The sequence below is a fragment of the Aythya fuligula genome, chromosome 1 (assembly GCF_009819795.1).
Source record: "Aythya fuligula isolate bAytFul2 chromosome 1, bAytFul2.pri, whole genome shotgun sequence".
NCBI lineage: Eukaryota > Metazoa > Chordata > Aves > Anseriformes > Anatidae > Aythya > Aythya fuligula.
In genome coordinates, this window is record NC_045559.1 from 121,016,086 (window position 1) to 121,043,427 (window position 27,342).

The 27,342-nt window shown below is 35.0% G+C and overlaps 1 protein-coding gene across 11 annotated transcripts in view; it reads left to right on the forward strand.

Moving 5' to 3' along the window:
- DMD (dystrophin) overlaps positions 1–27,342 on the forward strand; it is a 958,404-nt gene that overhangs the window by 748,113 nt on the left and 182,949 nt on the right. For 9 of the 11 annotated variants that reach the window (XM_032193124.1, XM_032193145.1, XM_032193154.1 and 6 more), the window contains 4 exons: positions 11,141–11,313; positions 14,780–14,936; positions 23,624–23,744; positions 24,467–24,735. In XM_032193124.1, the coding sequence (XP_032049015.1) occupies positions 11,141–11,313; positions 14,780–14,936; positions 23,624–23,744; positions 24,467–24,735 (720 nt within the window). Of the gene's footprint in view, positions 1–10,626; positions 10,794–11,140; positions 11,314–14,779; positions 14,937–23,623; positions 23,745–24,466; positions 24,736–27,342 lie in introns of those variants that run through there. The other 2 variants (XM_032193171.1, XM_032193162.1) reach the window with 2 other exon arrangements.

A 27,342-nucleotide genomic window follows, 5' to 3' on the forward strand; every position in this document is an offset into this window, starting at 1 on the left:
CCACAGGAAATTAAGAGCATATGACATTCCTACCATATTTAAGATCTACCTAGTATATTGACTTTCTGGCAAGAGAGTACTCTGACATCTGAGAACATGCCTAAAGCCCGACTTCTTTTTTAAGTTTGAAGAAAGGGTGATACTAAGGTGGAAGTCTGTTATTTAAATTCCCTATAAATTTGTTACTTAGATTCTATTACAGTATGCTGATGAAACCCACCTTGGTTCTTCCTTCAGTACTAACGCTGTACATGAATTGTAAAAGTACGTATTTCACTTTTCCTTTTCTTTCTTTTTTTTTTTTTTTTTTTTTTTTCTGTTTGTGATGGAGAAAACAAAATAATGTATTAGCTACTTCTACTTTATTTCTGTAATAGTATCTATATTTGCCTCTCTGGCTGTGATCTTTCTGTTGTTACTATTAGAAGTCTTTGTTTTGGGCAAAATTCGGGTAGGCTTTCATTTTTCCTCCATCAAAATACAAACAAGCCTTGAAAAGCATTAGTAATGGTTTTAGGTGGTTGTCTCTATGTGCAGATCTTGGAGCTGATTATTCCTATGTGGATCAAAACAAAAATGGTTACATGATTTCACCAATACAGCCTCTAAATGAAAATCATTTTGTTTTTAGTATGATAATGAAATTGTAAATGCTTTTTTTTTTTTTTTTTTTTTTTTTTTTTTAACCAGAATTGCAGAGAAGGTAGAGGGAACGAGTGTATTGTTCTTCAGTTGTTGACTGTAAGAGTCAGTGAGTCAAATTATTTTTTTTTCCTATCAAACTGAAAATCATGAACAGCAGCTGATTTTTGCTCCAAAATAGCATTTCTCTGAAAATAAATAAGATTAAAAAACAAGTATATCTGCATGTCAAAATTTACTGGTGAACTACTTATATTTTAAGAATATTTGTCATTTTAACCAGGACTGTTTGTACTGTAGCAGTGAATGCATCTTGCTAGGAAATCCTAGAAAACACTAAATAATTGCTTTCAAAATGTAAATCTTATTCAGGGGATCCCTTGTTACATGCATCCTGTTCAACTTTGCTTTTGATTTTTGGATGGGACAAAATGTGATTTCACTTTGCCATAGAGACACCAATCAATATGATAGTTGAAGTTGTCATTTTGTTTTTAAAAAGAAAAAATCTTTTTTTCAGCTTCTTAGCTTTTGCTAGTTATTTACTTATTTTGATGCAGTCAACATACATATAAAGCATTTCATAGTAGAGCGTACTTCTGGATATATCTGTCTGTGGTTCCGGTTGCTCTGAGAGAGCTGAAAGTATTTGGAATTCTTTGAGCTGAAGACTGATAAATATGAAACTTTTCCTCTTATGTCAAATTCCTCACAAATGCAGTATTCCAATACAATAGCGTGATGAATGCTTAAACATCTTGGTTTGTAGATAGTAACAACAAATGATTAGACCTGAGGTAATACTGTGCATTTTAATTTTAAAATCATAGTACTGGTTTAAAAGTGAAAGTCCTGGTGTTGTGATCAGTGTGTTGCCATGAGCAGGGAGCTGAGGATTTGGAGTTGGAGGGTCAGAAGGAAAAGCCCACTGGGGAAGGCTGGAGCACCGTGTCCAGCCAAGACCTACAGTGGGCTGCAGGTGACTGCAGCTCCTTTTTGCATCCACCCTGGTACATTCGCCAATGGCTTTTGGCACCACATCAACCCTTTTGACAATGTCTCTTTAGGGTTACCTGAGCCTCTGTAACTCTTACAGTCGTTTAGCAGGGGGCTCCACTCCCAAAGAGAGGTGACATAATCTCACAGATGGCCCGTTGGCTCCTCACCGGCTTTGGTCTGTTGGCTCCTCACCAAATGTCTGAACCTTCGACACCCCCTCCTACTTTGCAGGGTTGCTGTTGTATCAGGCATGTCATCAGGAAGATAAACCTAATGTGTATCACGGCAGTCTAAACCCAGCTCACGTTCATTGTTAGAGGGTGAACTGCCCAGCACTCAGTGACTTCTGTTCTGTGGTGACATGAAAATCTGACATCCAAGGACTGAAATAAGTTTGCTAGCACTTGACTGCCTCAGGGCATTTTCTCTGTGGTAACTTTTCTGACATCACTTGCTTAAAACCTAGATGGTCAGAAGACCTGAGGCCATGCTAGCATGGTCTGTATTCCCACTGAAAATTGAGATTAAGTGTACTTTTGCCATTCTGCTCCCCAGGTTTTTGTCTTCCCTGAGCTTGCCCCAGGACACCTCATATAGGGAGGATTTGACACAAATAAATGCAGAGTACTGGAGCTTTCTCAGCATTCTCCCCCCGCCCCAGATCCCACTTAACCTGGCCTTGATTCAGAACAGTTAACTGCAGCAGGTCTTGCACCTCAGAAGAGAGTAACACCTGAAATTGTATACATTCTTGATTGAAATCTCGTTATCTTTGGAACAATGCTAACTTTTAAAGGAACCCTAAAACTGATAAATTTGTTGTTCTGAACCAGTTTTCATAATGCATAATGAGGCCTCTAGTTTTTGCTTTGTGTTCTGTTCTCTTTACAGTTCTAATAACAATTTATGTTGTTTCAATTAATGGAACATCATGCTATAGAAATCATAATTTTTCTTCAGGCATCAAAATATTACCAACAAAAAAAGTGAAATACCAGAATTTATTTTAAAAAGAAGAAAGATTGCAAAAAGTATTTGTGACAAAAGGAATTAGGATGATGTGTAGGACAAAACTGTCATTTTAAAAGGGTTTGGAAGAGGATTTTGTATGTCTTTGTATTAGAGGAGGGGTGAAAGTGTATCTGGAATTCTGTAGGTGGTAACATGAAATGTCAAAATACATGTTGGTGCATTGAAATCTTAGACACTTTTCTGTGAAGTTTTGAAGATGGTTTGTACATACAAGTAATTCTTCTAGGAATGGTCATATATAATTAGCAAATCTAAGGTATATTTCAGTACAGGTTTGTGACAGAGAAGTAAACCTTTTTCTTTTTTCCTTCTAAGACGTTTTTCTTCAGGCTTTGAGACAGGAGTGCAGTTCAGCCTTTCTGGCTGCTTGTTGTAAGAGAAAATCAGTATTAATTGGAAGCACTGAGTTGTCAGTGGAACTAATAGAGGTAGATGCTCTCCAAATTATCCAGCAGGACTTTCAAACCTTGCCTGAATAACTGAGTGGAAGTAAATGTTCCTGCAGAGGATATTGCTGCCTTTGTGCTGCTACTGTTTCATCTCTGGCAAATGGAGAGAGGGCAAAATTAGACATGCTGAAAGTAGCAACATAATTATTTTGCTGGAAAAAAAAAAAAAAAAAAAAAAAAAAAAAAGATTGACAGGGTGAGTGTGCTGACAGAATGTGCAGGTGTAATGGAATCAGACATTCACTGAAGTACTAGGGTCAGGACCAGCATATTTGTTGGGAGTAGACTACTTTCTGAAATCTGCAAAACTGTGTTAGTTTGTAATGGGCCTAATGGTTTTTACTTTTCAGAAAATTGTGTGTATGGGTACATACAAGTACATGCATATTTATGCCATTTCCCTTCTATTCACCCAAACATCAAATATGATTTTCAAAGTCAGATATCTAATCCCATACATTTCAGTAGAGGTGGCTGATTTTGTGGCATGCAGAACACTTGCAATTCCCACTTTAAAATATGTGCTTTGCTCGCCTTGCTGCATTTGTTTACCTGAAGGTCATTAAGTATACGATCTGGTAGTAAAATATAATTACATCATACAATAAAAGTGTTTCCTATTTGTGGTGAGTAGGAATTTTTCTCCCTTGGTGTAATCTCAAGCTAAAATGGAATTTCTTTCTGATTAGGATTTCCCTTGTAGATGTAAGAACAAACAAACAGTAAAAAAAAAAAATAACATTTTCCATTAAAGTTACTATTACCAGAACAGTTCATACTTGTCTAATCTAATGGCAAAGACTGCATCAAATCCTGGGTGAAATTAACTCTGTAAATATAGATAGCTTTGTGTGTTTAAAGATTAATTATTTTATCTGTTTATTTTTCTTTTCATTAAATGTAAATGAAAGTAGTCATTCAGTTTTATTTCAGTCTTTCAGAAATGCACTAAGAAATCCATAAACTCCTCCCAACTACATGGAAATACTACTATGTAATAAAATGTATTTAATTATTATTGAATACAAATTAATTGATATAGGTGTCATTTAAAAAAAAAAAAAAAGTTTGATCATTTCGTTATGAAAAGGGAGAAATGTCAGGTCTTGTGCCTGTCTTGTGACTGTGTTTGAAAAGCCAGTTCTGTGGAAGAAGATCTGCATAATTAAAGCTTAAGCATGTTCACATGATTTTGTTGTTGTTCTTAAAACTACTACTCCATAGCTGAGGTAGCTCACTGTTAATGATATTAAGAAGCCCACACCAAGCTCACGCTGTCTTTAAGACAGCTATATCCTGGAATGTTCCATTTAGTAGAGCTTAGGGAAATGGTTTAGTGGAGGGCTGTTAGCGTTAGGTTGGAGGTTGGACTCGATGACCTTGAGGTCTCTTCCAACCTAGAAAATTCTGTGATTCTGTGATTTAATCTGTTTCAATCACCTGAATATAACCTAAATTGAAAGTTGTTTGTGCCTTATCATAAAGATTATTTATTTATTTATTTATGAAGACAAGACTAAGTTTGCTAAAGAAAGCTTTTTTATCTTCTTTTAGGTGAAAGTTTTCAAATGTGAATTTTGTTCCTTTCTTACATTTTTGACACATTGAATTTAAAACCATAACAGTGATAGCTGCAACTTACACAAATTATCTTCTGTGGGGCAAAATTATCCTTTTAGCTTCCACCCATCAACATTTGCCTCTCTGTTTGAGGACTAGCTCTTACCCTTTGTTATCTTGAAAATTGTGTTGGGAACCTAGAATTGCCTTAATGATATTCATAAGCTTATCTTCCCAATAGAGAAAGACCTTTTTATCTTTCTTTTTAATCAAGTCATTAGCATGAAACTCAGAGATGTAATCATACCAGACTGGAATTGGGGTCATGCCATAGGCTAGCTGAATAGGAGGCTTCATGGCATGATGATGTATAGCCATTTCACAACAATGCTTTTAACTCAATAAGTCTACCCTTTAATTACATTTTAAATCTAATTTGAGAACTTTTTATCATTATGTAAATTGCTCAGTAAGCACTCCCATTCTAAGACCCAATAAAAGTTCTGTTTATGGTCTGGGAAAGTGAACAGTTTAAAAGCTCGATGGACAGATTAAGAGCTTTTTTTCCCACTACATTCCTTATCTTGGCTGTGTTAGTTCAGGTGGTTTATGTAGTAGCAAAAAATTATGTTTATCGCTGTTGGATTCTCACTGTTAGATTATTCAGGAACTATATAGTTCCCAAATTCTTACCCAGATTAGTTGTATTTTGATCTACAGCTCCAAAATAAAGAAGGAAAGAAGGAAGGGAGGAAGGGAGGAAGGGAGGAAGGGAGGAAGGGAGGAAGGGAGGAAGGGAGGAAGGAAGGAAGGAAGGAAGGAAGGAAGGAAGGAAGGAAGGAAGGAAGGAAGGAAGGAAGGAAAGGATAACTGGGTCTGAGAAGAACTATTACATTTAAAAGCAGTTACTCCTGTTGGACCAGTAGTGTCTTGTAAAGCAGAAGAAATATTTCAGAATTATGTTCCAGTATTAATCTAAAAGACAGTGTTTCCAACCTGGAGGAAGTGACTTTTTCTTTTTCTTCTCCCTGTTCAAATACACTTCCAAGGTAATGACTAGCTTACAAGGAAAGACGGTCATAAAGAATGGTGCAAACTGACTTACTCTTGCAGGGAACACAGGAAATAGATCAAGTGCATCTTGCACTGAGTTCTACCTCTTGTGTTTAAAAATGCATTGGATTTCCTGTGCTGTAGCCATTAATTCAACATCACTAGAACTACATAAGCCTCAAAACCGTTCCTTTTTCTAGCAGACAAAAGAATAATCCCTGATCCTGATAGAGGTGCCATATGCATGGGTCTTTGCACCTCCAAAAGATCCTGGAGTCTGGAAGGGTGTTGAAAAAAAAATATGTCAAACTCTCTGAACCCTCACAACAAGTTTAGTGTTTCAGGCAAAAATGAAGATTTCCAGCAGCTTAGACATTTAGCTAAATAAAAGCAAGTACGATGTATAAGCTGGTATCTCATCACTAAGGTACCTAAACTGTGTTGCACGGGCTTGCAAAATAGACATTCCCTCTAGTTCCTATGCTTTATGTATATTTATGTAAGCTTATGTAAATACGCCACTATTTTATGCTATTTTAAAATTATTATATTTTTTCCCAGAAGTTATTCTGGGAAAATATAAAATATTCAACAGTATGAAGAAGTTGATTAATTTGGCTAACTACACAGCTGGAGTAGAATTATATAGGTCTAGGATTTTGTTTGAGTAATTTTTGGGTAGCTTTTCTAACTATTTGGGTATTAGTATTGTAGAACCTTAGTACCATGCAGTATAGTGTTTTTGAGGAATGTATAGCCACTCAGGTCTGAATTGCTGATGCTTTGAGTACACGTATGTAACTATGCAGACTGACTTTGGTTTTTTAATTATTGATAGTAAAGACAAATTTTCTTCCTCTATACCGATTTCCTTTAATCAGATGGTGCTGTCTTTAATTTTCTGAGACTTCTTAATTAATCCCATTTATTTTATTAGTAACTTTATGGTAACTAGAAAATGTAAAATGCTTCATTAGAAATGAAAAGAACAATTCCAAGGACAGAGCTGAGTTTGTACAGGAGGATTTAAGTGCTTTAATTTCTTTAAATTATTACATAATTAATTTTGTTTCTACCTTTTGTAAAAGATAAATGTTTTGTCAGCTGCACTACATTAATTTCCATGTCATAGTCTGACTCATGTATAGTCCAACTAATGTAACTAATTATTTTTTTTCTGGGACTTAATTTTACTTCCAGCCTACAAATTCCTCTCTGATTTATTGCCAAAATAATGTCAGATTTGCCATGTGTCATGTCCTCCATATGTCATTCCCATGTATTACATATGGGATATGAAGGATTTTTACACTAGCTTGTTAATTATTTCTGATAAAATAACCCATCTTTTTGAATTCTTAAAGGATTATATCTGCTATGTGGTATTATCATAGGGATTATCATTCTTAGTCCTGTGTTACTGAGTATTTGATGACTTTCAAATGACTTTGATGAGTTTCATGTGTAGTTCAATAATGAGGAATAATATAGAAATTAAGGTGGCCATTGTGCCATTTACGAAGTATTCTAACCTTTGATATAAAATTGTATTCTGTATAGACTGAACAGGATTACTGAGAAGCATAAATACTATATAGACTTAGTCTATATAGTATAATAAAGTGAATGCACATTTTTAAATGTGTAGAAACCTGTAATAGCTATTGAACCAGGTTTCGATGAACAAGTCTTACAATACACTTTATCATCTAACTATCATTTGTCTTAATAAAGGAGGATTTCACTCTGGAATTCTTAGGCAAATCTGTCATTGCAAGGGAGGCAATTCTTTATAAGTAGTTCACTCTTTGTCACCTTTAAAAAAATAAAAAGTGGGAAGTTTGAAAATTAACTTAGGCTAATAATCATTACTCATCAATAGTTACCATAGCCAATGTTTTGGTTTTGTTGTTATTTGTATTTTATTTTTCTACCTTCTTCAAGAGAATGTGTTTCTACATAACACCAGTAATAACCACTACAACAAAAAAGCAGTGTACAGAGACAACTTAAGTCCAACAGTAACTCAGAAGAATTATACCAGGATTGATTTTCATCCTTTGCAGTTCCTATGTGTCCTTGAACATAATGGAAAAGATGAAATGCAATAAATAGTCTATATTTAGTCTATATTCGATGCTTCTTAGTATGATGTGTAATGACTTTTGCAAATAGCAATTTATAAGATGAAGTACATCCTCCTGTTTTATTCTAGTCAAGAAAAAGAATCTAGTTCATATTGATCTTTCACTTCTATTTTTGAAACATGGAAATTATTTATTTCAGAAAACAAATAAAACATTTATAGATCTTTCTCTTACATGCACTCTGCTTCTCTTGGGACAAGGAGTCACAAAGAAAGGATCTGAAATACACCAATCAAAATGGAGTGAATACCTCTTATTGTTTCTTTATGTTACCTGTATAGATGGAGTGAACTATTTTTAGGATTATTAGGAAATGTGTAGTTTACACAGAGAATTTGGACTAAGATCCTGAATACTAGCTAAGAGTAAGAGTACTTCAGTTTTCATGTTACCCATTTAACTAACTGTCCGGTTTGACTGTAGTACTCTGTAGCATTCTTAAATAAAAAGGATAGGCTTGATTTTATTACCAGAAATATCATCTATGTGTGGGGAGAAAAGCACAATGTCAAGACTATAAGAGAGTTTTTCTAAAGGCAAAAAAAAAAGTGTGTAAGTGCATTTATTTTTACTTTTCTGTTATAAAGTACTTTGAGTGTGATAAAGTACCAATAGGGCCCTGATTTGACAGGTTCCTACTGTGAATAGTTATTTGATGTGCATATTTCATGTTGTTCTTGCTGAGGAAGAGAAAGCTAATTTCATCACCACCCTACAAACTAAGAATTTTTTGCAACAGGTAAAAATACGATAATTCTTTCATACAGCAATAGATTTATTTATTTTGAAATGTGGAAGGACCTCAGAAGTATATAGACATTAAAAGTGATTTTATTTTATTTATTTACTTTTTTTTTAATGTGAACTTTCTCCTTTCTTATATTATTTTGGCTATTTACCTCAGTTTTATGGTACGTAACCTCAGGACTGATTTAAAATCTCCAAATACATACACAGAGAGAATGAAATTTATTAATAAAGTACTCTTCAGTCAAGCAAGCATAAATAAAATATAGCTGCTGGAAACTGAATCTATCAACATTCAGACTTGAAATGAAGTACAGATTTTCAAGTGATGGTATTCATACCTTTAATATCATACGCGTTTATGTACCTTAATAATAGCATTTTTAAAAATCAGAGTAGGTTGCTTCTCTGAAACATATGTTTAAATTCAAAAAGGAATAATTCTGGAAAATTCTGTTTGCTTTTATAATCTAAGACTCTGGCATAGAACTTTTATATATTTGTTGAGGATAGGATTGTGTATGTGTTTATATATATTTATACATTTATCGACTATGCAATTCTCCACTGTCTTTCTCTAAAGTCCTTAGCATTTTTAAATACCTCCTGACTGACAAAAATATGTTTTTCTGCCTATTTTGAAGAACCATTTGAATTCTTTGTCTTTTCTGTTGAGTCTTGCTTTCCTCCGGTTTATAGCTATGTTAAAAGCATTCTCTCTCTCTTCTGTCTGAAAGATAGAATGAATTATTCTGTTTTAAAATAGGTAGCTGAATTACATCGGCTCCTAAAGGATTATTAATTCTTACTCTCTCAAAATTCCTAGCCTGTGTGCCAGGTCAGGTGATGAAATTCCAATTCTTAGATTAGAACTGCAGTTGCCACAACTAGTGCCTGTGCTAAGAAAATGGCTTCATTTCTGTGAGTATTTAACATCAATCAATAAATACAATATTTATAATACAATTACATTCTGCTGAATTACTTCTGGTGTATTCCAAAGTCATTCCTATTTTACTGCTAGAGTGAACATAGATAAGTATTTGGATGAGAACTCCTACACGGTACCACAGGCATTCATAAAAATTTCAAATTGAAATTGCTCCAAATACAGTGCTAGTCGTTGCTGTGCATGAAATAGGTATCCAGCAAAGTACAACAAATGACACTTGGAATAGCAGTAGCTGAACAAGGACAACCTACTTATGATTCAGCGTTGCTAACACTGCACTTTAAAAATCCAACCAAACCATTTCAATTAGGAACACACCAAGTAGACAAGCTGTGTGCTTCCTTCCTTCAAAGTCATTTTTCTAAAGCATCCTAGAACAAGTTTCCATTGGGGACCATCTGTGATGTTCAGTTAGCTCTGGGTCTTGCCCACAAATGCCATCAGCAATTTCCCCTTTTGTGTTTCATCCCCAGTACTCCCATTTCAGGCAGCAAGAAACGACAACCAGAACTCTTATTGCCCAAGCATCCCATGAGAAAATGAAGAGCTTTATTCACTCGGTGCACTTAGTTTTAAAGCAGAAATGATTTTGTGCAAATGTGGCTAACTACATGTGCGCTTGTGTATGTGTGTGTTTAAATTTATTATTATTTTCTCTCAGTTTAAAGAGCTTGTTTCAGCTGCTGCTCTCTGAGGGTGAATCTGTGACCTCGCGGGGCTGCAGCATGCAGCGTCTTGGAGCAGGGCAGCCCGTGCACAAAGGCTCCATTCAGCGCGTGGGCAGGCAGGAATGCTGGTACCAGGCAGCTCTTGAAGGAATGTTCTCTTGGCAGAAGCAGCCTTGCTAAAAATGAGGGGGGAAAATGAATTTAAAATGGAGAGCTGGCCTGCAGTTACAAAGTGATAAGAAGAGCTGGCTGTTCAACATAAGCTGCTGGTTGCATATTCTGGGTCCTTGCTATTCTCAGGCCCTCCTACAGCCATGGCCCTGACCAGTGTTTTGGTACAGCACAAAGTGGCTGTTTATTGCTATTGACTGTTGAGGCCTGTGGTCTGAAATGTGTTCTGTCAACAGAATGTAAGGGAACTTGGCATTTTAAAGCTCTGCTGCTGCAGACGCGCAGATTTCTTGGAATTGCCATGCAGCAGGAGCGGTGCTGCAGTCCCCAGCTCAAGCTGAAAATGTTGCATAGGAAGACCTATCATGTGAAGGTCAGATTTACCTGAAATCCCAGGGGGGTTGTTTATTGTTTGTTTGTTTTCCTTGTCCGCACAGTAAATATATCTTGTCCTTAATTTGCTCTAATCTGCTCTAAAGCTAGACTTCAGCTTTCTAAATTTGTTCACTAGGTTCCATATGGAAATACAATCCTTATTCAATGGATTCATGCAAAAACAAAAGGTGATTGTGTGTATAGTACACAATATTGCCATGAAGGGAGTAACTGAAATCTGTGCTAACCCTGTGTTGGACTGTGGATTTTTCCACTCTTTTGAGAAGTGAAAGTTTCTATAATTATGTAAGAAATCACACATGTTGTTTTCTATTAATTCCATAGGATCTACAGGCAGAAATCGATACTCACACTGACATCTTCCACAACCTGGATGAAAATGGGCAGAAAATACTAAGATCCCTAGAAGGCTCTGAGGATGCCGTCCTGTTGCAGAGACGTCTGGATAACATGAACTTCAGATGGAGTGAGCTTAGGAAGAAATCTCTAAACATTAGGTAGGACATGAATGTAAGCAAAAGTCTACAGCTGGTGTGTAAGACACTCCATCTGCCTTCTACCAGTAGAAGAGTTTGAGCTTGTTACTGATAGCATTATTTCCATCCATTTTTAAGTGAATTGTGCTGTTTTGAATGCTGGCTTAACTTTGTAAGAATTATCAGAGGGTTTTTTTTGGTGTGAAAAATGATAGTAGGGGATTAGGATTTGAGACATATGATGAGGTTTTGTAATTACAAAAGGAAAGATTAGCATGTTTAAACAGAAAGTGTACCCCCTCTAAATGTAAAGTTCTTAGAGTTGGTTATGACTTATCATTGAGTCATGAAAGAAAATGATGAGACAACCTATATTTATGATAAGCTTTATTTCTGAGGCTGCCATTTCCAGTGCAGAACTAAGAATAGTCTTGCAAATGAGAAGACGTTATATACGATTTTGGCTTTTATCGGCGAAGTGGACAGAATTATCAAATAAAATCCAGGGGTAAAAGGAAATCAATAGGTAGTATTGTAAAAGGAAAAACTTCTCCCTGCAAGAAAAAATATAATAAATGGTAATGTTACAAATTATGAAGTAGACATACAGACTTCAGTGGGCTGAAGATTTCAAAAGAAACTATCAAGAAAACTTTTCTTCAGAAATACGTCTTGCACAATAGACAGCCCGGCTCCATTGCATTCAGTCTCGGGCATTTTTTTTCATTTGCTCACTTGCTGTGTGTTGGTGGTAGTTCAGAGGCAAAAGAGGCAGAAAAAGGCAAAAAGGAGAAAGTGTTTTTCAAAGTAATGTATGAAATACTAGCTTTTTTCAGCTCAGACCCTGAGGGAGGTCAGTCTGTGTAATGACAAAAGCCATCTTTATAACATCAATCATTAAAAATAAATGAAGGATGTGAGGTTGAAAATATATTAATAGGTAAAGAAGGAGAGACACGTTCCTCCTTTTGTTTCTGAGGAGCAAAGGAAGGATATAATATTTCAAGGTCTCTCTGAGATTTATTTATTCAGATAAATGTTACCCATTAATTTGACAAAATACAGCAGTGTTTGAGAAAAGAAAAACAAGAAGTTGGCCAAATATTGGTAATTAAATATTAAATCTGTCCTTCAGTATTTGTGGTTCAATATATTGCTGCCATTGATCATCAGATGTAGTAACCCTACTTATATCACAGTGACTTCTTGCATTAAACATTCAAAGAAACAGAACTCTTTTCTAAAACACTTGCTTTCAATAAAAGGCCCAATATACTGACTAGGGTAAGAATTAATTTGCAGCTCCTAAGACGTTCAAGTTAAATGATGCTGTCCACCAGAATGAATGAACAGGCTATACTCAATCTTGTGCTTGGTGCTATTTCTTTTCATCACACAGTATGGAATAGATTTCATCGTGACTAGTAATGTTTACTCAAAAGAGGTGTAAGAGCAGAAATCTGAAATGTTCCCCAGACACCAGTCACATGATTTTCCTTATTTAGTGAACATTTTAGACTGCCAAAACAGAAAAAAAACATCCTTTCCCTTGGCTTGAGTAGGCATTCTTTTATCAGTCTGGTGCATTTCAGATAGGTAAAGTGTATGGTAGATGTCAAGAGAAGCCAAGTTCATTTACATTATTACCTTGCTTTCATTATGGCAAGTCAGCACAGTCTACCCTAATGCTTTCCTGGATTTGAAGAACTTGATTTAAAAATTTATTTCTTTTTATCTGTTTTGTCTGCACGTGCATGAATATATTTATAAATATGAGTGCATGTGTACTAGCATGCACTAGCATGTACTAGCATGCACATGTACAAATGCATATTCACAAAACTGACAGAAGGTCAGAACAAGATGGATTTGGGAGGACCATTCACCATACAAAGGTCAGAGCACAGCAGCAGTAATTGAACTTCTTCAGACCACTCTGTGTTTTCTCCCTGCAAAGCCAGACCTGAGGAAGCAGGGAAAAAGTGAAGACCCTCATGTTCACCTCCAGTTGCTGCCCTTGTCTGGAGGAGGTGGAAGCTTACATTTGCTGAGATCAACTTGGGAGACAGGAGATGACTTGACTCAGAAACTTTGTCCCCTGACTGTGTCCCCTCCAAAAGCCCTGTGATGCTTGCTCTTGCAACTCTCTTGCAACTCCCCTGTAACTCTGCATAGAATGGCCCTGCTTCTCTCCCACCTTGCTGCTTTCAGAGGCATCTTGGGACTTCCCTGGCTCTGGGCACCTCCAGGTCTGGCCTCCCCCAGCGTACCTGCTGTGAGGCAGTTCTACCCCTTACCTTCAGGAATTCCTCATTTCCATATCCAAACTAAGTAATAAAGACTGCAAAGCATTCAGTCCAGTTTTGTCACATTTTGTTATAGCCCATTCTATATGATGTGTAGGAGTAGATTTTTCACAGTCAGAAAATGTGGTTTTATTTGCAACCACTGAAAATTAAGAGAAATATTATATGAACAAAGTTGAAAGTTAAACAAATGAGACAAAGAAAATCTATTTTTATTTCATAGAGTATTTTATTATTTTACTGCTATGTAATAGTGCTATTCATTTGAAATTCTAAGAGGATTTCTTAAATTGTCTGGAAATGAATTGGGAATTTCTTTCTGGTCAGCAACTGAACAATAGCAGCATATTCATAAGTCTAGAAAGACAGGCGTTTTTATTGTGATTATCTATGATATAAACAAAACTGAAAATTTGATCAATCCAAAGATTCATCATGTATTTTCTCTCTACAGAAAGTAGTTGCTGAAAATTGCTATTAAAAATGCCACATTTACACACGTGCAGAGGAAATATTTAGAAGGTCACCTTCTGAGAGCTTGCTTGCACAAAGTAGTAGTATCTTAAATTTGCCAGTAGTTTGATTAGTTTAATTTACACCTCTCTTCACGTGGCACAGATGTTTGTGCAGCAAAAGATGTTCCTTTAACAATTTCCTTGTTACCTTTCTGGGAAGTGGAAGTATTTGTTCTCTTATCTTAAAGGTGAGCAGCCACATGAATCTTGTGTGAGGTTGAATGGTTAGTGTAATGGTTTGGAGAAATACTTGCTCTTCTCTGAGTTGAAAAGTACTCTCTACATTTTGGTAGAGAGTATCAAACAATTGGTAGAGAGTACTGTATCTCTAGTCTACTAGCAATCCTAAGTGATGACTAAATTACTAGTCCTGGTGTTACTAGTACATACTAGTCCTGCATAATATTTGTGAACACTTAGTGGGACTGATAATTCAACACAACTATCAATGTGTTGATATTTCAGGCCAAGACTGCGGAACCAAATTTAAATCGGTGTTGCCAGACTGATTCAAAACTACTTTAAAAGTCATTGAATTAATGAAACACTAGGATCTTTATCAGTAAATAAGTCGGTCCAATTTGTTTTTTTTTATTATTATTTTTATTTTTTTTTTTTTATTTTCACGTAGCCTGAATGTATCTGATACTTAACGCATGCTTTCAGATCCCATTTGGAAGCCAGTACAGACCAGTGGAAGCGTTTACATCTCTCCCTTCAGGAACTTCTGGCATGGCTGCAATTGAAGGAGGATGAATTAAAACAGCAAGCACCCATTGGTGGAGATCTTCCCACTGTGCAGAAACAGAATGATGTTCACAGGGTATGACTTTTTTTCAAATTATTGTTTTGTTGCTTTTTGTTTTGCAGTTTAGGGTTAGGTGAAACGGTGTGTGTTGGAAAAAGATACCTTTTAAGATATATTCTAGAGATAATGAAAACTGAACTTTTACATGAAAATACTAGCTACGATTTTCAAACAGAGCTTAAAAAATTAGTGTGTTGGAGAAGGGAGTATTTACAATCTGTCTATGATAGCTCTATGACAATGATGTTGCTTTTCAGAAAAGCTAACCAGCTTTAAAAGCATACCAGTTGCTTAGCTTTTCTGAAAAGAAGCACAGCATTTTCATACAGCTATCATAGACAGATAGTTTTAATGACTAGAGCAAATATTAACTTAGTGTTATTTGGAGATTAAATAAGTAGTTCTGATTTATTTATTTATTTTCAGAATCAGGCATTTAAATCTCGTGAGTTCTTTTCAAAACCCCATTTTGCTGTTGTTTTTGTGGGAATATTTATGAAAACAGTAGCTAATATCTGTCATAATGCACAACTGTGTGCATCATGAAACTGTTGTGGTTACTGACTGCTACTCTCCCTGCTTCATACTAATTTCATCAGGGAATTCTTATGTAAAGGCAGTAGCAGAGCATCACATGGAGACTGATCCATACTAAGCTTTGTGGTAAAAAGAAACATAAATGCAACTCTTGATTTTTTTTTTTAATAACTGTTCATACAAAGTTTGAATTGATATGTTTATTTATTTATTTATTTTATGAAAGGTATGCTTTAATTATGCTAATTAAGCATATCAAGCTGAATCAAGCTTACACCTGTCTCAGTCTAACCTAATGTCTGTTGTCAAGTAAAAAACATATAGTTTGCTATGCTATTCCCAGACAGCTAGATACTATGCGAAAAGCATATTACAGACCTAGTGATCATCATCACAAAATGTTGTGCTGCATATATGTAAGACTGTTTGACAATACCGTTTGTGAAACTTGTCACAAAAGAACTGTTACTGAAGTTCCTAAATCTCTGTTTTTATTGCTGCATGAAGAAATCTAAAAATGGTTCTATAAAATGAAATTGGATCTGGAATACCTGTGTTTTCCTCATTCATCAGACAGCTGTACTATAGATATATCTCTAAATGATTGTTCTACCTCATCCCAAAGGGTACAGTTGAGAGCAAACACTGAGAAGATCAAGTTTAGAAAGAGAATGTGACATATCTTTATGCCTTAACTTATTGGGAGAGCTGAGTTTGTGAAAAGTCCCAAAATCTTATATAAAACTAGGCTTGGCTTTTGTCATAGGCAAATAGGCTTTTGCCCACAGTAGCGAACTGATGGGGAGTAGTGGCAACATGGTCCATTTTCTAGGTCTGTCTTCTAGAGAGTTGATCTGTAGGACAGAATCATAGAATCCCTCAGGTTGGAAAAGACCTCTAATCAAGTCCAACTGTTAACCTAGTACTTTCAAGTCTACCACTAACCTATGTCCCTAAGCACCACATCTACATGTCTTTTGAATACCTTCAGGGATGGTGACTCAACAGCTTACCTGGGCAGCCTGTTCCATTTCCTCACAATCCTTTCAGTGAAGAATTTTTTCCTAATATCCAACATAAACCTCTCCTGGTGGAACTTGAGGCAATTGCCTCTTACCCTATCACTTGGTGCTTGGAAGAAAAGACCAACTCTCACCCTGCTACAATCTTAAGGTAGTTGTAGACAGTGATAAGGTCTCCCCTGAGCCTCCTTTTCTCTAGGGTAAAAAAACAAAAAAACAAACAAACAAAAAAAAAAAACACAAAACACGTTATTTGAGGTACAGCCTCACCAGAGCCAAGTACAGAAGACAATCTCTTCCCTAGTCCTGTTGGCCATGCTATTTCTGATACAAGCCAGGAGGAGGCTGTTGGCCTTCTTGGCCACCTGAGCACACCGCTTACCTATATACAGCCAGCTATCAACCAATACCCCCAGATCCCTTTCTGCCAGGCAGCTTTCCAAAGACTCTTCCCCCAGCCTGTAACATTGCATGGGGTTGTCATGCCCCAAGTGCACAACCTGCCATTTTGCATTGTTGAACTTCATACAGTTGGCCTCAGTCCATCAGTCCAGTTTATCCATCTCCATCTGCAGAGCCCTCCTACCCTCAAATAGATCAACGCTCACATCTAACTTAGTGTCATCTGCAAACTTACTGGCGGTGTACTCAACTCCTTGCTCTTGATCATTGATAAAGATGCTAAAGAGAAGGGATGTGTATTTTTCATACAATAAACTTTACTTGGGACTTCAAACATTATCATGGAAACAGTGAGGCTAAAACATCTGTGACTTTAAGGAGCATCACCCTTCTTTTAATTTTCCCTCTCTGAAACTTAAGATACATGAAAGGCCTGAAGTCTGTTCTAGTCAGCTGGCTGTAGCAGCTTCTATAAAGTAGTTTTAAAATTGTAAAGACTATCCAGGTCACTGGGATGCAATAAACGAAATAGATGTTGTTTTTACTCTACATTAACTCAATTCCTTTATCCAAAGATCATGTTTGAGCTAAAGCGAGACTTTAAAAAGAACTTTTGTAGAATTGTCACGATAAAACTTTTGTCATCTGATTCATATTTGAGTATTTGAAAACATTACCTTTCCTCCTAGAGCAAAGAAATAAATTTTTCAGCTAGAGAAGTTACTTCTCATAAAAATTTAATGTTATATGTATTCAGAAGGTTCTCAGAATTCATCATAAAGGTGGCAAGACTTCAGTGATGGACTAAGTGACTGTCACTCGCAAATCAGCCAAAGTGCTTAAAACTTTCAGGGACAAGAAGAGTTACATAAAAGTAAAGTACTATAAATAGGTGCAAAGTGACTTTACAAAATAGGTCTTCTCACTTCTCCTTTTTGATTATCTTCTCTCCCACATGCAGATACATACGGACACAAATCTTTGGTCATCATGTCTCAGTCATTTCTTTGTATCAAAGCAAGAACATTTTAGTTCCTTTTAGAAATAACATTTCTTTCCTTTTCCCATGCTGTAGCACTTCTGTAGTTTAATGTGAGGCCTTTCTAGCTGTAGGTACTCTGATACTCTATGGGAAAAAAAAGAACAAAATATAATCCTTGAAATTAGGTCACCCTGTCTACTCTTCAAAGACCTCTTACAGGGAAGGAGGGAAAAACAATCTCTGCAGAACTCTTCCGACTTCAGATTGTCTTTGACAAAATCTGTGTTTGCAGCTTGGGGTTTTTCTACTTTTATTTTTTTTTATTATTATTATTTTTTATTTTCCTAAACTGTATGGGCTTTCTATTACTGTAAAAGTTTTCCTTTAAAGAAGCAGACATACAAAGAGTCTTTCTGAGTGAACAGCTTAGTCCATTTCTGAACATCAGAAAAATGCTTTTAAGAAGGTTTACACCTCAAATGTAAAAGTCTCCAGCATAAAACTGGAGCACAGTTCTGGTGAAAAGCTGTTTTTTCAACAGTTTTGGGCCGCTGATTAAAACAAACAAAAAACCCACAACAATAAAAAACCCAACCCTCCAAAAAAAATCCAAACCCTTAGCTCTTAGTGTGAAAGGGAGTAGTTAAATTTTGAACCTGATTACATGAGTCTGTTGATTGCTCACGTTGTTTTCCTCAATGTAAACAAAGTCTCTACCTGCTTCAATCCAAACTTCCAGCTTTGGTCTTCCTATGTCAATACAATGTCTTTCTTTCTGTGAAGAATTGTTTTTGCCAGTTAAAACTAGAAGACAACCCAGGTAATATCTTCATTGGAAAGAAGAAAAAAGCCTCAGCAGGGAAACATGTATTAGAAGCTGATATATTTTTGTTTGTTTGGTTTTTGTTCCTTAAGGAATGTAACTTAAAATAAATAAATAAATAAATTACTTTTATTTAACCTCTCTATCTTTTAGAAGACCATCTGGAATACCTCAGATATTCACAGCAGAGATAAAAAGAAGTTTGTTCTTATCATTTGAATGCTCCCAGTTGCCAAGATTGGCTTTAAAAATTTTAAGAGTAGGATTCAGATGAAAATTTCAAGTGCTTGAATCTATGCCAGATGAGAGCTTGAACTCTACTGAGAAAAAAAAAGATATACAGGCAGTCAGATTCATTGTTCCATAATAAATGTAGGTGCTTTTTAGAGAAGGCACTTTGGAATTTATCCTCAATACACCCACATAAGTGCTATTTGTTTGAACTAATATATATGTGGATCATTGTTGATTTTTGGCATCTGAAGAAAAATGTGTCTATACCAAAGTCCTAGAATGTGCAGGTTTGGTTGTGTTCTTTATTTTCTTTTTAAAAATCAGTGATCTGAAATACTACTGTTCATCATATTATCATTTATTTATCCTGCAGTTTTCTTTGCTTTTTCATGAGTCATGATTGTGTTTTAACGAAATCGTATTAATAACTGTGTACATGTTACTATTAATCTCAGTTTCCTGGACTGTAATTTAGACATTGCACAGGTAGTCTGTTTTTTGGTAATTCTTTTAAGAGTTGCCACATCTTCCGTGTGGAGATTGTATTAGCAGCATAAATAGCATTTATGAATACAGTAGTTAATTATTAACAATTCCCTGGAAACCCTTTCCATGGAATCTGTAGCAAATGTGCCTGAGGAATATAATTCCTGCTTCGATACATGAACCTGTTCTTGTGGTACAGTTGATGTCTGTGTTTTAAATTTGAAGTCCAAACACATTTTTAAAAAACATTCTGATTGGGAAATCTCTTTAATTCATTTAACTGTACTCTTTCTCCTTAAAATTCATTAAAAGCAAAAGCATCTGCTTTTCTAATCATAGAGATTAATGCTAGTTTTAATACAACTGTGTCTTCCCATTCTATTTTCATCTTTCAATTTAAACAATCTGTGTTTCTCCAACCAAAGAGATTTCTGGACATCTATGAGGATGGTAGTGGAGGTCTGAGATAAGCTGATCAATATATGCATTATTAAAGTGGTGGACAGAATGCCATTACTGCTGTAGTGCTGATGACAAATAGAGATGTTTAAATAAAGTAGTTTACTTGTTTTTTTGGCAGGTCATACATTATGCATGTTCGATTTCCTCTATAGTCACCACAAAGTGTGGAAGAGGGTCAGGAATTCAATGAAATTAGCCTGATATAATTAGCTGTAAATTAGACATTCATTTACGCTAATTCTGTTATCAATGATGGTCTGTTTATTACAGAGATGTATTTGTCAGAGATTTAGATAGATTATTTTTTTTTCCAAAAGAAGAAAAAATGTCATTTATTGCTAATTATGATTTTTAGTGGTAGTGTGTATGTCTTTTACAACAAACATTTAATCAGAAAAGCTGGCTTCATACAGTAAGAATGTTTTGGAATGGGAGAGTATGAAGTGAAAATTCATCATTTTTAATGCTGTTCTGTGCTATTGCTTCAGTCTCATCTTTTTTTTCATTCTATCCTTTTTTAATTTCTTATCCTGAAATACATTTTAACTCACTTGGTAGAAATCTGCAGATCAAAACTAGGGAAGGCAATGAGAATAATAAGTAGATCTTAGCATCACACTATGTGCCGTTCTAAAACTGGATTTATGGACTATAATCCCATTCCCTAGCTCCAAAATCCAGATTGGAAAAGATGGAAAACATTTAACACATGGGCTCACTGTTTTCCTTTAGTAAAAGAGACTCTGTTATACAAAAATTCATGGAGTCAGAAAGTTGCCATTAGTATTTTTCTATCATTTTGGGAAGATGGATATGAATGTACCTGATCACAGACCTTATGGGATGCAGTATGCATATCTGATTATGTTGTCTTTATTCTGTTGCACATGAGATGATGGAGGAATGTGGCTATAACCTTCTTAACCTTCTTTTGGAAATGTCACCATGTGTATTTGGTTGATATGGTGGTCTTTATGCAATAGCAGTACAGGCTGAAAGAAGATATTTTGTCCTTCTCATCATTTGTACATGTAAATGGCTAGGGCTGACCTGACTGCAGCAGCAGCACACCATACATCAGTACTTCTCATTCCCAAATATGTAGCTCAAAGGCATTTCTGACTTTTAAATATCCTATGAGTTGTTGCAGTTCTGTGTTCCCTTACTAGAATATCTACATCTCCTTTCTGCTCTGTGGGACAGAAACAGACCTTTTTGCATGTGCCTTCTGTTTGACTGGTTTTGGACATAATCATTTCTGAAAAATAATACATAAAGCATATTGTATCTTTTATCTGGCATAAAACTGTAATTTTGAAGAAAAAAAAGAAAACAAGAACAATATGACTATGGACATCACTTTCAACATTACCTAATGAGAGCAAAGCACACAGTGCACAGGGGAACATTTTAAGCTATGCTACCTACTGGCTTGCTTGAGCTGCAGACCTGCCACACTCTAGTGTGACAGAAGGCTTTATTTAATGTGAGATGAGCACAAAGGCTAGTGGAAACAATAAATAGTCTTTCCTTGTTTGGAGGCTTGGAAAGGGCTTATTATACTTTCTCTTTCCACTGCACTTTGTGTAAGAGTCAAGTATGTATTACAGAAAATTCTAAATCTAAAAAATATCTTAAGAAGCAAAGCAGTTTTAACCCTGGAGCAACCTTAATGAGTTTATATGCAGAGTAATGTCCAATGGTAACTTTCTTGTTAGTATACAGTACTCTTCTTTATTTGTGAAAATCCAAGTGTTGATTCTTATGGGTCAACATCATTGTTTAAAATATTTATCACAGCTATTCAGCAAACAATAGGCTCCTTTATGATATGCAGATAGTCTGTGAAAGGTTCCCACTTCCATTGATGTCCATGATACAAAATTGACATTTCTGACTGCATTGTTTCCTTCAGGAAAGCACACTTTGCTAAGTGATTTTCATGATTCACAATTACGAAACTTGATCACTTTATAAAAATTTTATTTAGTATTTATAGTAGAATAATGTAGTCATATGCTTAAGTTTATGTTCCTGAAATGTGTTAAGAATATTTTACCTATGACTGCTCACATTATAAACTGCAGGTGTGATTCTCATTATTAGTTCTGTTAGGTATTTCAATATAATTCAAAATGTAATGAACTTTTTAATATTGAATTTTTAATTTCCATTAGTGTTCATAGTAACCCAAATATTGTTTAATATTTAATTTAATTGAGTTTCTTGTGTGATTTTTTTATTTATTTTTTTTTTATGGAAGAAGCCTATATAGCTCCAGTGTTATAAAAAGAATTTTATAATCCCTGGAGTAAAATATAATTTTTCCTCTTGTGGCATATGGCTCTCCTTTTTGCAGTGTTATGTTGTGTGATACAATACACTATCTGTGTGTTTTACCTCTCTGCCAGTCAAAAACAGTATGCATTCTATATTGTTTTATAAAGAGAAAAAAAAAAAGAAATAAAATATTTAGGTAATACAACATCCTATATGGCATGCAAAAGACCTCGTACAACGTGCAACCCACAGTACAGCTGTCATACGCATTTTAGTGCAACAAACATTCTGGATTCAGACTAATAGAATCATAATTTCTCTTTCAGGGGAAAAAAAAAGAAAAAAAAATAAAGAATTTATAAATAAATTTTAAAAAAAAGTGTGTACTGAAATAGTTCAATATCACTACTGGTGTGAAATAGTATGAAACTGTCTTCACCTGCCAACACAGATTTTAAATAATACCAAGATGTGTATCTTCAGCATGCTGAGACTTCAAATACCAAGTTTGACAATCTTACTGATGGTCATTTTAAAATCAGGGAATAGAAGAGAGAGGGGAGGAGGAGCTGTTGTTAGAGAAGGGGAAATGCAAGTAGGAAGGAGAAAGAAAAAGACAATAAGGGAGGCAGGTGCTGGAAAGTATGTTAAGAAAAGAAAAGATGAAAAAGGGAGAGAGCTGATCTGAACAATGAGCTGAATTAACCACATTTAAACATAAAAATATGGTAACTGGTAATAAATACTGATTAAAGGAATTAGGAATTAACTACTTCATAAAGACTACTTTCTGTTCTTTAATTTACACTTGTGCATGCCTACATCTAAATTAGACTGTATTTCTGAAATTTCACCATGGCCTTGATTCTACTTTTCAGAAATCTCCTCAGTTCATGTAATTTTGGAAGAGTAGTTCTACAGTGCTACTAGAAGAGAGATTTGCAATACTTGTTTTTTGCTACTAATTAGATGTTAGCATGGCAATATCTATAGTGGTGGTTTTTTGTTTTTGTTTTTGTTTTTTTTTTCTCCTTATGATATAACAGTTTTTATCAGCTGTAGCAAAGCACTAGCTGTAAGGTACATTGGATTTTCCTTCACATTCTTGGAAATCTTGCTTTTGGGAAGCATTAGGCTAAGCTTGTGCTCTCTGATACAGAGCCAGACAAGGCTTTGTTCCTTGCAGTTAAATTTTGGTGTTGACTCATGTTAACAAAAAAGGGGTTCATCTCACAGTGAACAACTTGATCAGCAACTTTGGGTACTGTGTAACATGCTGCCAATACATTTTGAATACAATTTGATTTCAGGCTAAGCAAAAGCCAAAAATTATTGTCTTTAAATCATTTTTGGCAGCTTCTTGTACACATGGAAGCTGGTTTGGGAAGTTTTGTTTTTAAACTGACAAAAGAAAGGGGTAGCACTCAGTATTTCATTATATATCCATTTACAATATTATTGTTTCATCTCACAGACTTTCAAGAGGGAGCTGAAAACAAAAGAACCTGTTATCATGAGTGCACTCGAGACTGTGAGAATCTTCCTGGCAGAGCAACCTGTGGAGGGATTGGAGAAGCTCTATCCAGAACCAAGAGGTAATTGAGGAAAGAGCTGTAATAGCACACTGCTGGAAAGAGCAGTGATGATCAACGATGATTAAATAAATTCTGCCAGCCACTGTGAGAGCATTCCTTTTACAATTCAAGTTGAATCTCAGTATTCAGAAACTGAGCTAAAAATATAGATGAAAGAAACCCTTAGTGATCCTTTTGAACACTGTGGAACTAAACAGACATGCATATTTATAAGTATATGTTGAAAAAGCGGCTTTAAACTTTCTGGACTTATGTATAACTGTATTTGAGGTTTGAAAGCTGCAATTTATCCTAGAATTCAGCTTGTAGTCTATTACAGAACTAAACCATTTGTTTAGAAAGTATATGTCATATATGAAACAGATCAAGAGAAACCAGTACAGCAAAGCTCTAAATTCCACTCAGCTGCAGTGATTCACAGTGATTAATACTTACATATGTGCAGAACTATTTTGTTGAATCAGGATACAGCAAGGTGCAGCTAAAAGCTTTAAAATGCTATTACATACTTAAATGCATGTTTTGTTGATCAGTGTTATGGAAAGATTTAAATTTGAGAGGTTCACAAATGAGCACATATGAAATAAAGACATATAAAAAATATGACATTGCTTATGAATAGTTTCTTAGTGAGCTTTGGATTCCTTAGACTTACCCAGATAGCAATTATTTTTCTTCCAAGTCAGAATATGTATTAAAAGCCTCTCAATTTTCACATTTAGAACTATCACCTGAGGAAAGGGCCCAGAATGTCACTAAACTTCTCCGAAGGCAAGCAGACGAGGTCAAAACCGAGTGGGATAAGCTGAATCTACATTCTGCTGATTGGCAAAAGAAGATAGATGATGCTCTTGAAAGACTGCAGGGCCTTCAAGAGGCAATGGATGAACTGGACCTGAAACTACGCCAGGCTGAAGTGTTCAAGGGATCCTGGCAGCCAGTGGGGGATCTGCTAATTGACTCTCTGCAGGATCACTTAGAAAAAGTCAAGGTACGTGTCAGTATATCAGTATTTTTGAGTATAAAATATTTGGCTAGTTCATCATGTGCATTGCAAAATCAGGAATTAACTTGCAAAAGATGAGAAATAGACAGCTTTGTAACACAGTGATTTATTCTTTTTTTTTTTTTTTTTTAAGAAAGTGAGAAAGTGCATATAAAGAGTTTTATTATTTATGCAATTAAAATGGAGTGGAATCAACACTGAGAATATATATTGCAAACACATTTCAAAAACACTATAGGAATGTGTAATATCCTCAGCTTGTTTAACTCAGTTCAGGAAATGCAGAGTTAAGTTTAAAGACCACAAGATAGGGTATATAGGAGAATATATGTTGAATGTATGCAAAATTAATTGTCTTTTATTATAGTTTGGTAAGCAGGCTAAGCACATAATTGTGTCTGTAGTTAAAGAGTAGAATTTAAATAATTTAAAGTGTATGGCTTTGTTGTTTTGCCATGATGGTGGTATTAGTCATCTGTCTCATTTGATAGGTAGACAACAACAAAAAAATGGAAAAAGCATAATTATTTTCAGTAATAATGCTTACCTGTTTTCAAGGGCTGTTTCATAAAATCACTGCTTATGGAAAAACTCATGAGGACTTGTCCATTTTCATCCTGAATGCCATGGCCAGACTTTAGAAGTACTACAGGATTACTTCAGCTAGGGCACCATAGAGGTAGTTGCCATTTTGATAAGAACAAAGTGCCTCTGTTCCATTCTCATAAATGGGAATGATTTGTCATTTTGAAAGAGACCTGAGCTGAGTGCTATTTTCTGTACTAGATCATTAGGATCTAAGAAAGAGGAAATAGAATGACTACTGGCAAGAAAAAATGCCTTTAAAAATCAAATGTAACTTAAAAAAAAAAAAAAAAAAAAAAGACCTTGAATTTTAATCACATAGAAGTTCTAATGAATGTTCTGTGTAAATATTGTGTAAGACAAGTGAATTTTGTGGTAGATGATCAACAGTTGGCTGCATAATTTCTTTTTCTACTTTTAAATGAACAGAAGAGATCTATTTATAAATTCTCATAACATGCCTTCTGTTATACCCAGACATTTTTTTTTGTGTGTGATTTTGAAGAAGATATTCTGAACAGAAACATTGAATCCCTGATATTACTAGAAAACAAAGCAAGTTGCTTAATTTTAAAGTTGTGACCATAAAGTTGTAACTCCATAATTATAGCGCTGAATTGTGCTACAGTTCTGTCCTGGAGGACGGAATAGAATTCTAATAACAGCCATGATAAAATAGGACTCTTAAAGCTTTTGAAAATCCTGAGGTACTATCTCTGTTCATTCTGAAGTCTTAGCGTAAGGCCAGACAGAAATTAAAAATTCCGTTTCAAGATTTAAAATCAGATGCTACCACCTACCCCCTATTCTCATTTGGACCATATTTACTTAAAATATTTATATTTTATAGGCTATCATTCCTAAGATCATCAGTCAAACAATAAATGGAAAAAAAAAAAACATACAGAATATATTCATATCCTTGTAAGCTATAATTTTTCATACATTATATGACAATTATAGGGTATTCTATTGATACTGTGCTTTCAGCAGCTTCTAAATGATCATAATTAGTACTGCTTAGGTAATGAAAGAACACAGTAGGGCAAAAGCTGAATAATTTTAACTCTGTGAGTACTATAATAATTGTCCCCCAAAGTGCTGCCTAGAATATATTTATTGTTCTTATGAAATGTAATTCCAACATAGATACTGAAGACAGATGCATATACTCACTGGGCAATGTAACCATGATTGTGAAATGAATAACCAGCAAGAAATCTACAATTGTGCCTGCAGTTTGAAAGCTATCCTTATAAATGAATAAATACATGTTTAGGGTTTACCTCAGTTATTCATACTTATGACATCTATATTTTTCTTAGAATGAAAGCTGTTTTTTGAAAAGTTGTAAATCAACAACCACTATTTATGTAACCATAAAACAGAGCATTAAAATTCTTTAACAGTTTTCAAGCTTGCATTTGCTACATCCAAACTAGATGTACAATAGAAACTTTGATATGGATCTTTTATACTCTTAGCGTATCTACCTAAGGCATAAAAGTATTTTAAACATACTCACAACAATAGCCTTAATTCTTGGGTTTACTTTTTTCAAAGGCTAGAGGAGAGGGTTTAGTGTAAAGACTATGTATTATCTGTGACAGTAGCAACAAGATTTGTTTGTTTCTTTTTTTTTTTTTTTAACATTGTTTATGTACCATTTTTGCATTGAACTTATTTTTAGATAGCAAGTTCACTTCTTATTTACTCCCTGTCTTGATAACCCTAGATTGCTATCTCAGTAATGATCAAATTTAGTCAGTTTTTCATTATTTCTCTCTGTTTTGCTAAAATGAATCCCAAACAATTAGGAAGCTCTTTTTTTTAGTGTATGTGTGTGTTACGTTTCCATAGCTATTAAAGATATGAGAGAGGAAAAATATTTGGCGACTTCTGTGTACAATAAACTAAAACAATTCAAGGCCTTTCTACAAAATGCAATGGATATATATATTCTCTAAGATTTAACAACTACATAAAAAATAAACTTTCAGTAACTGT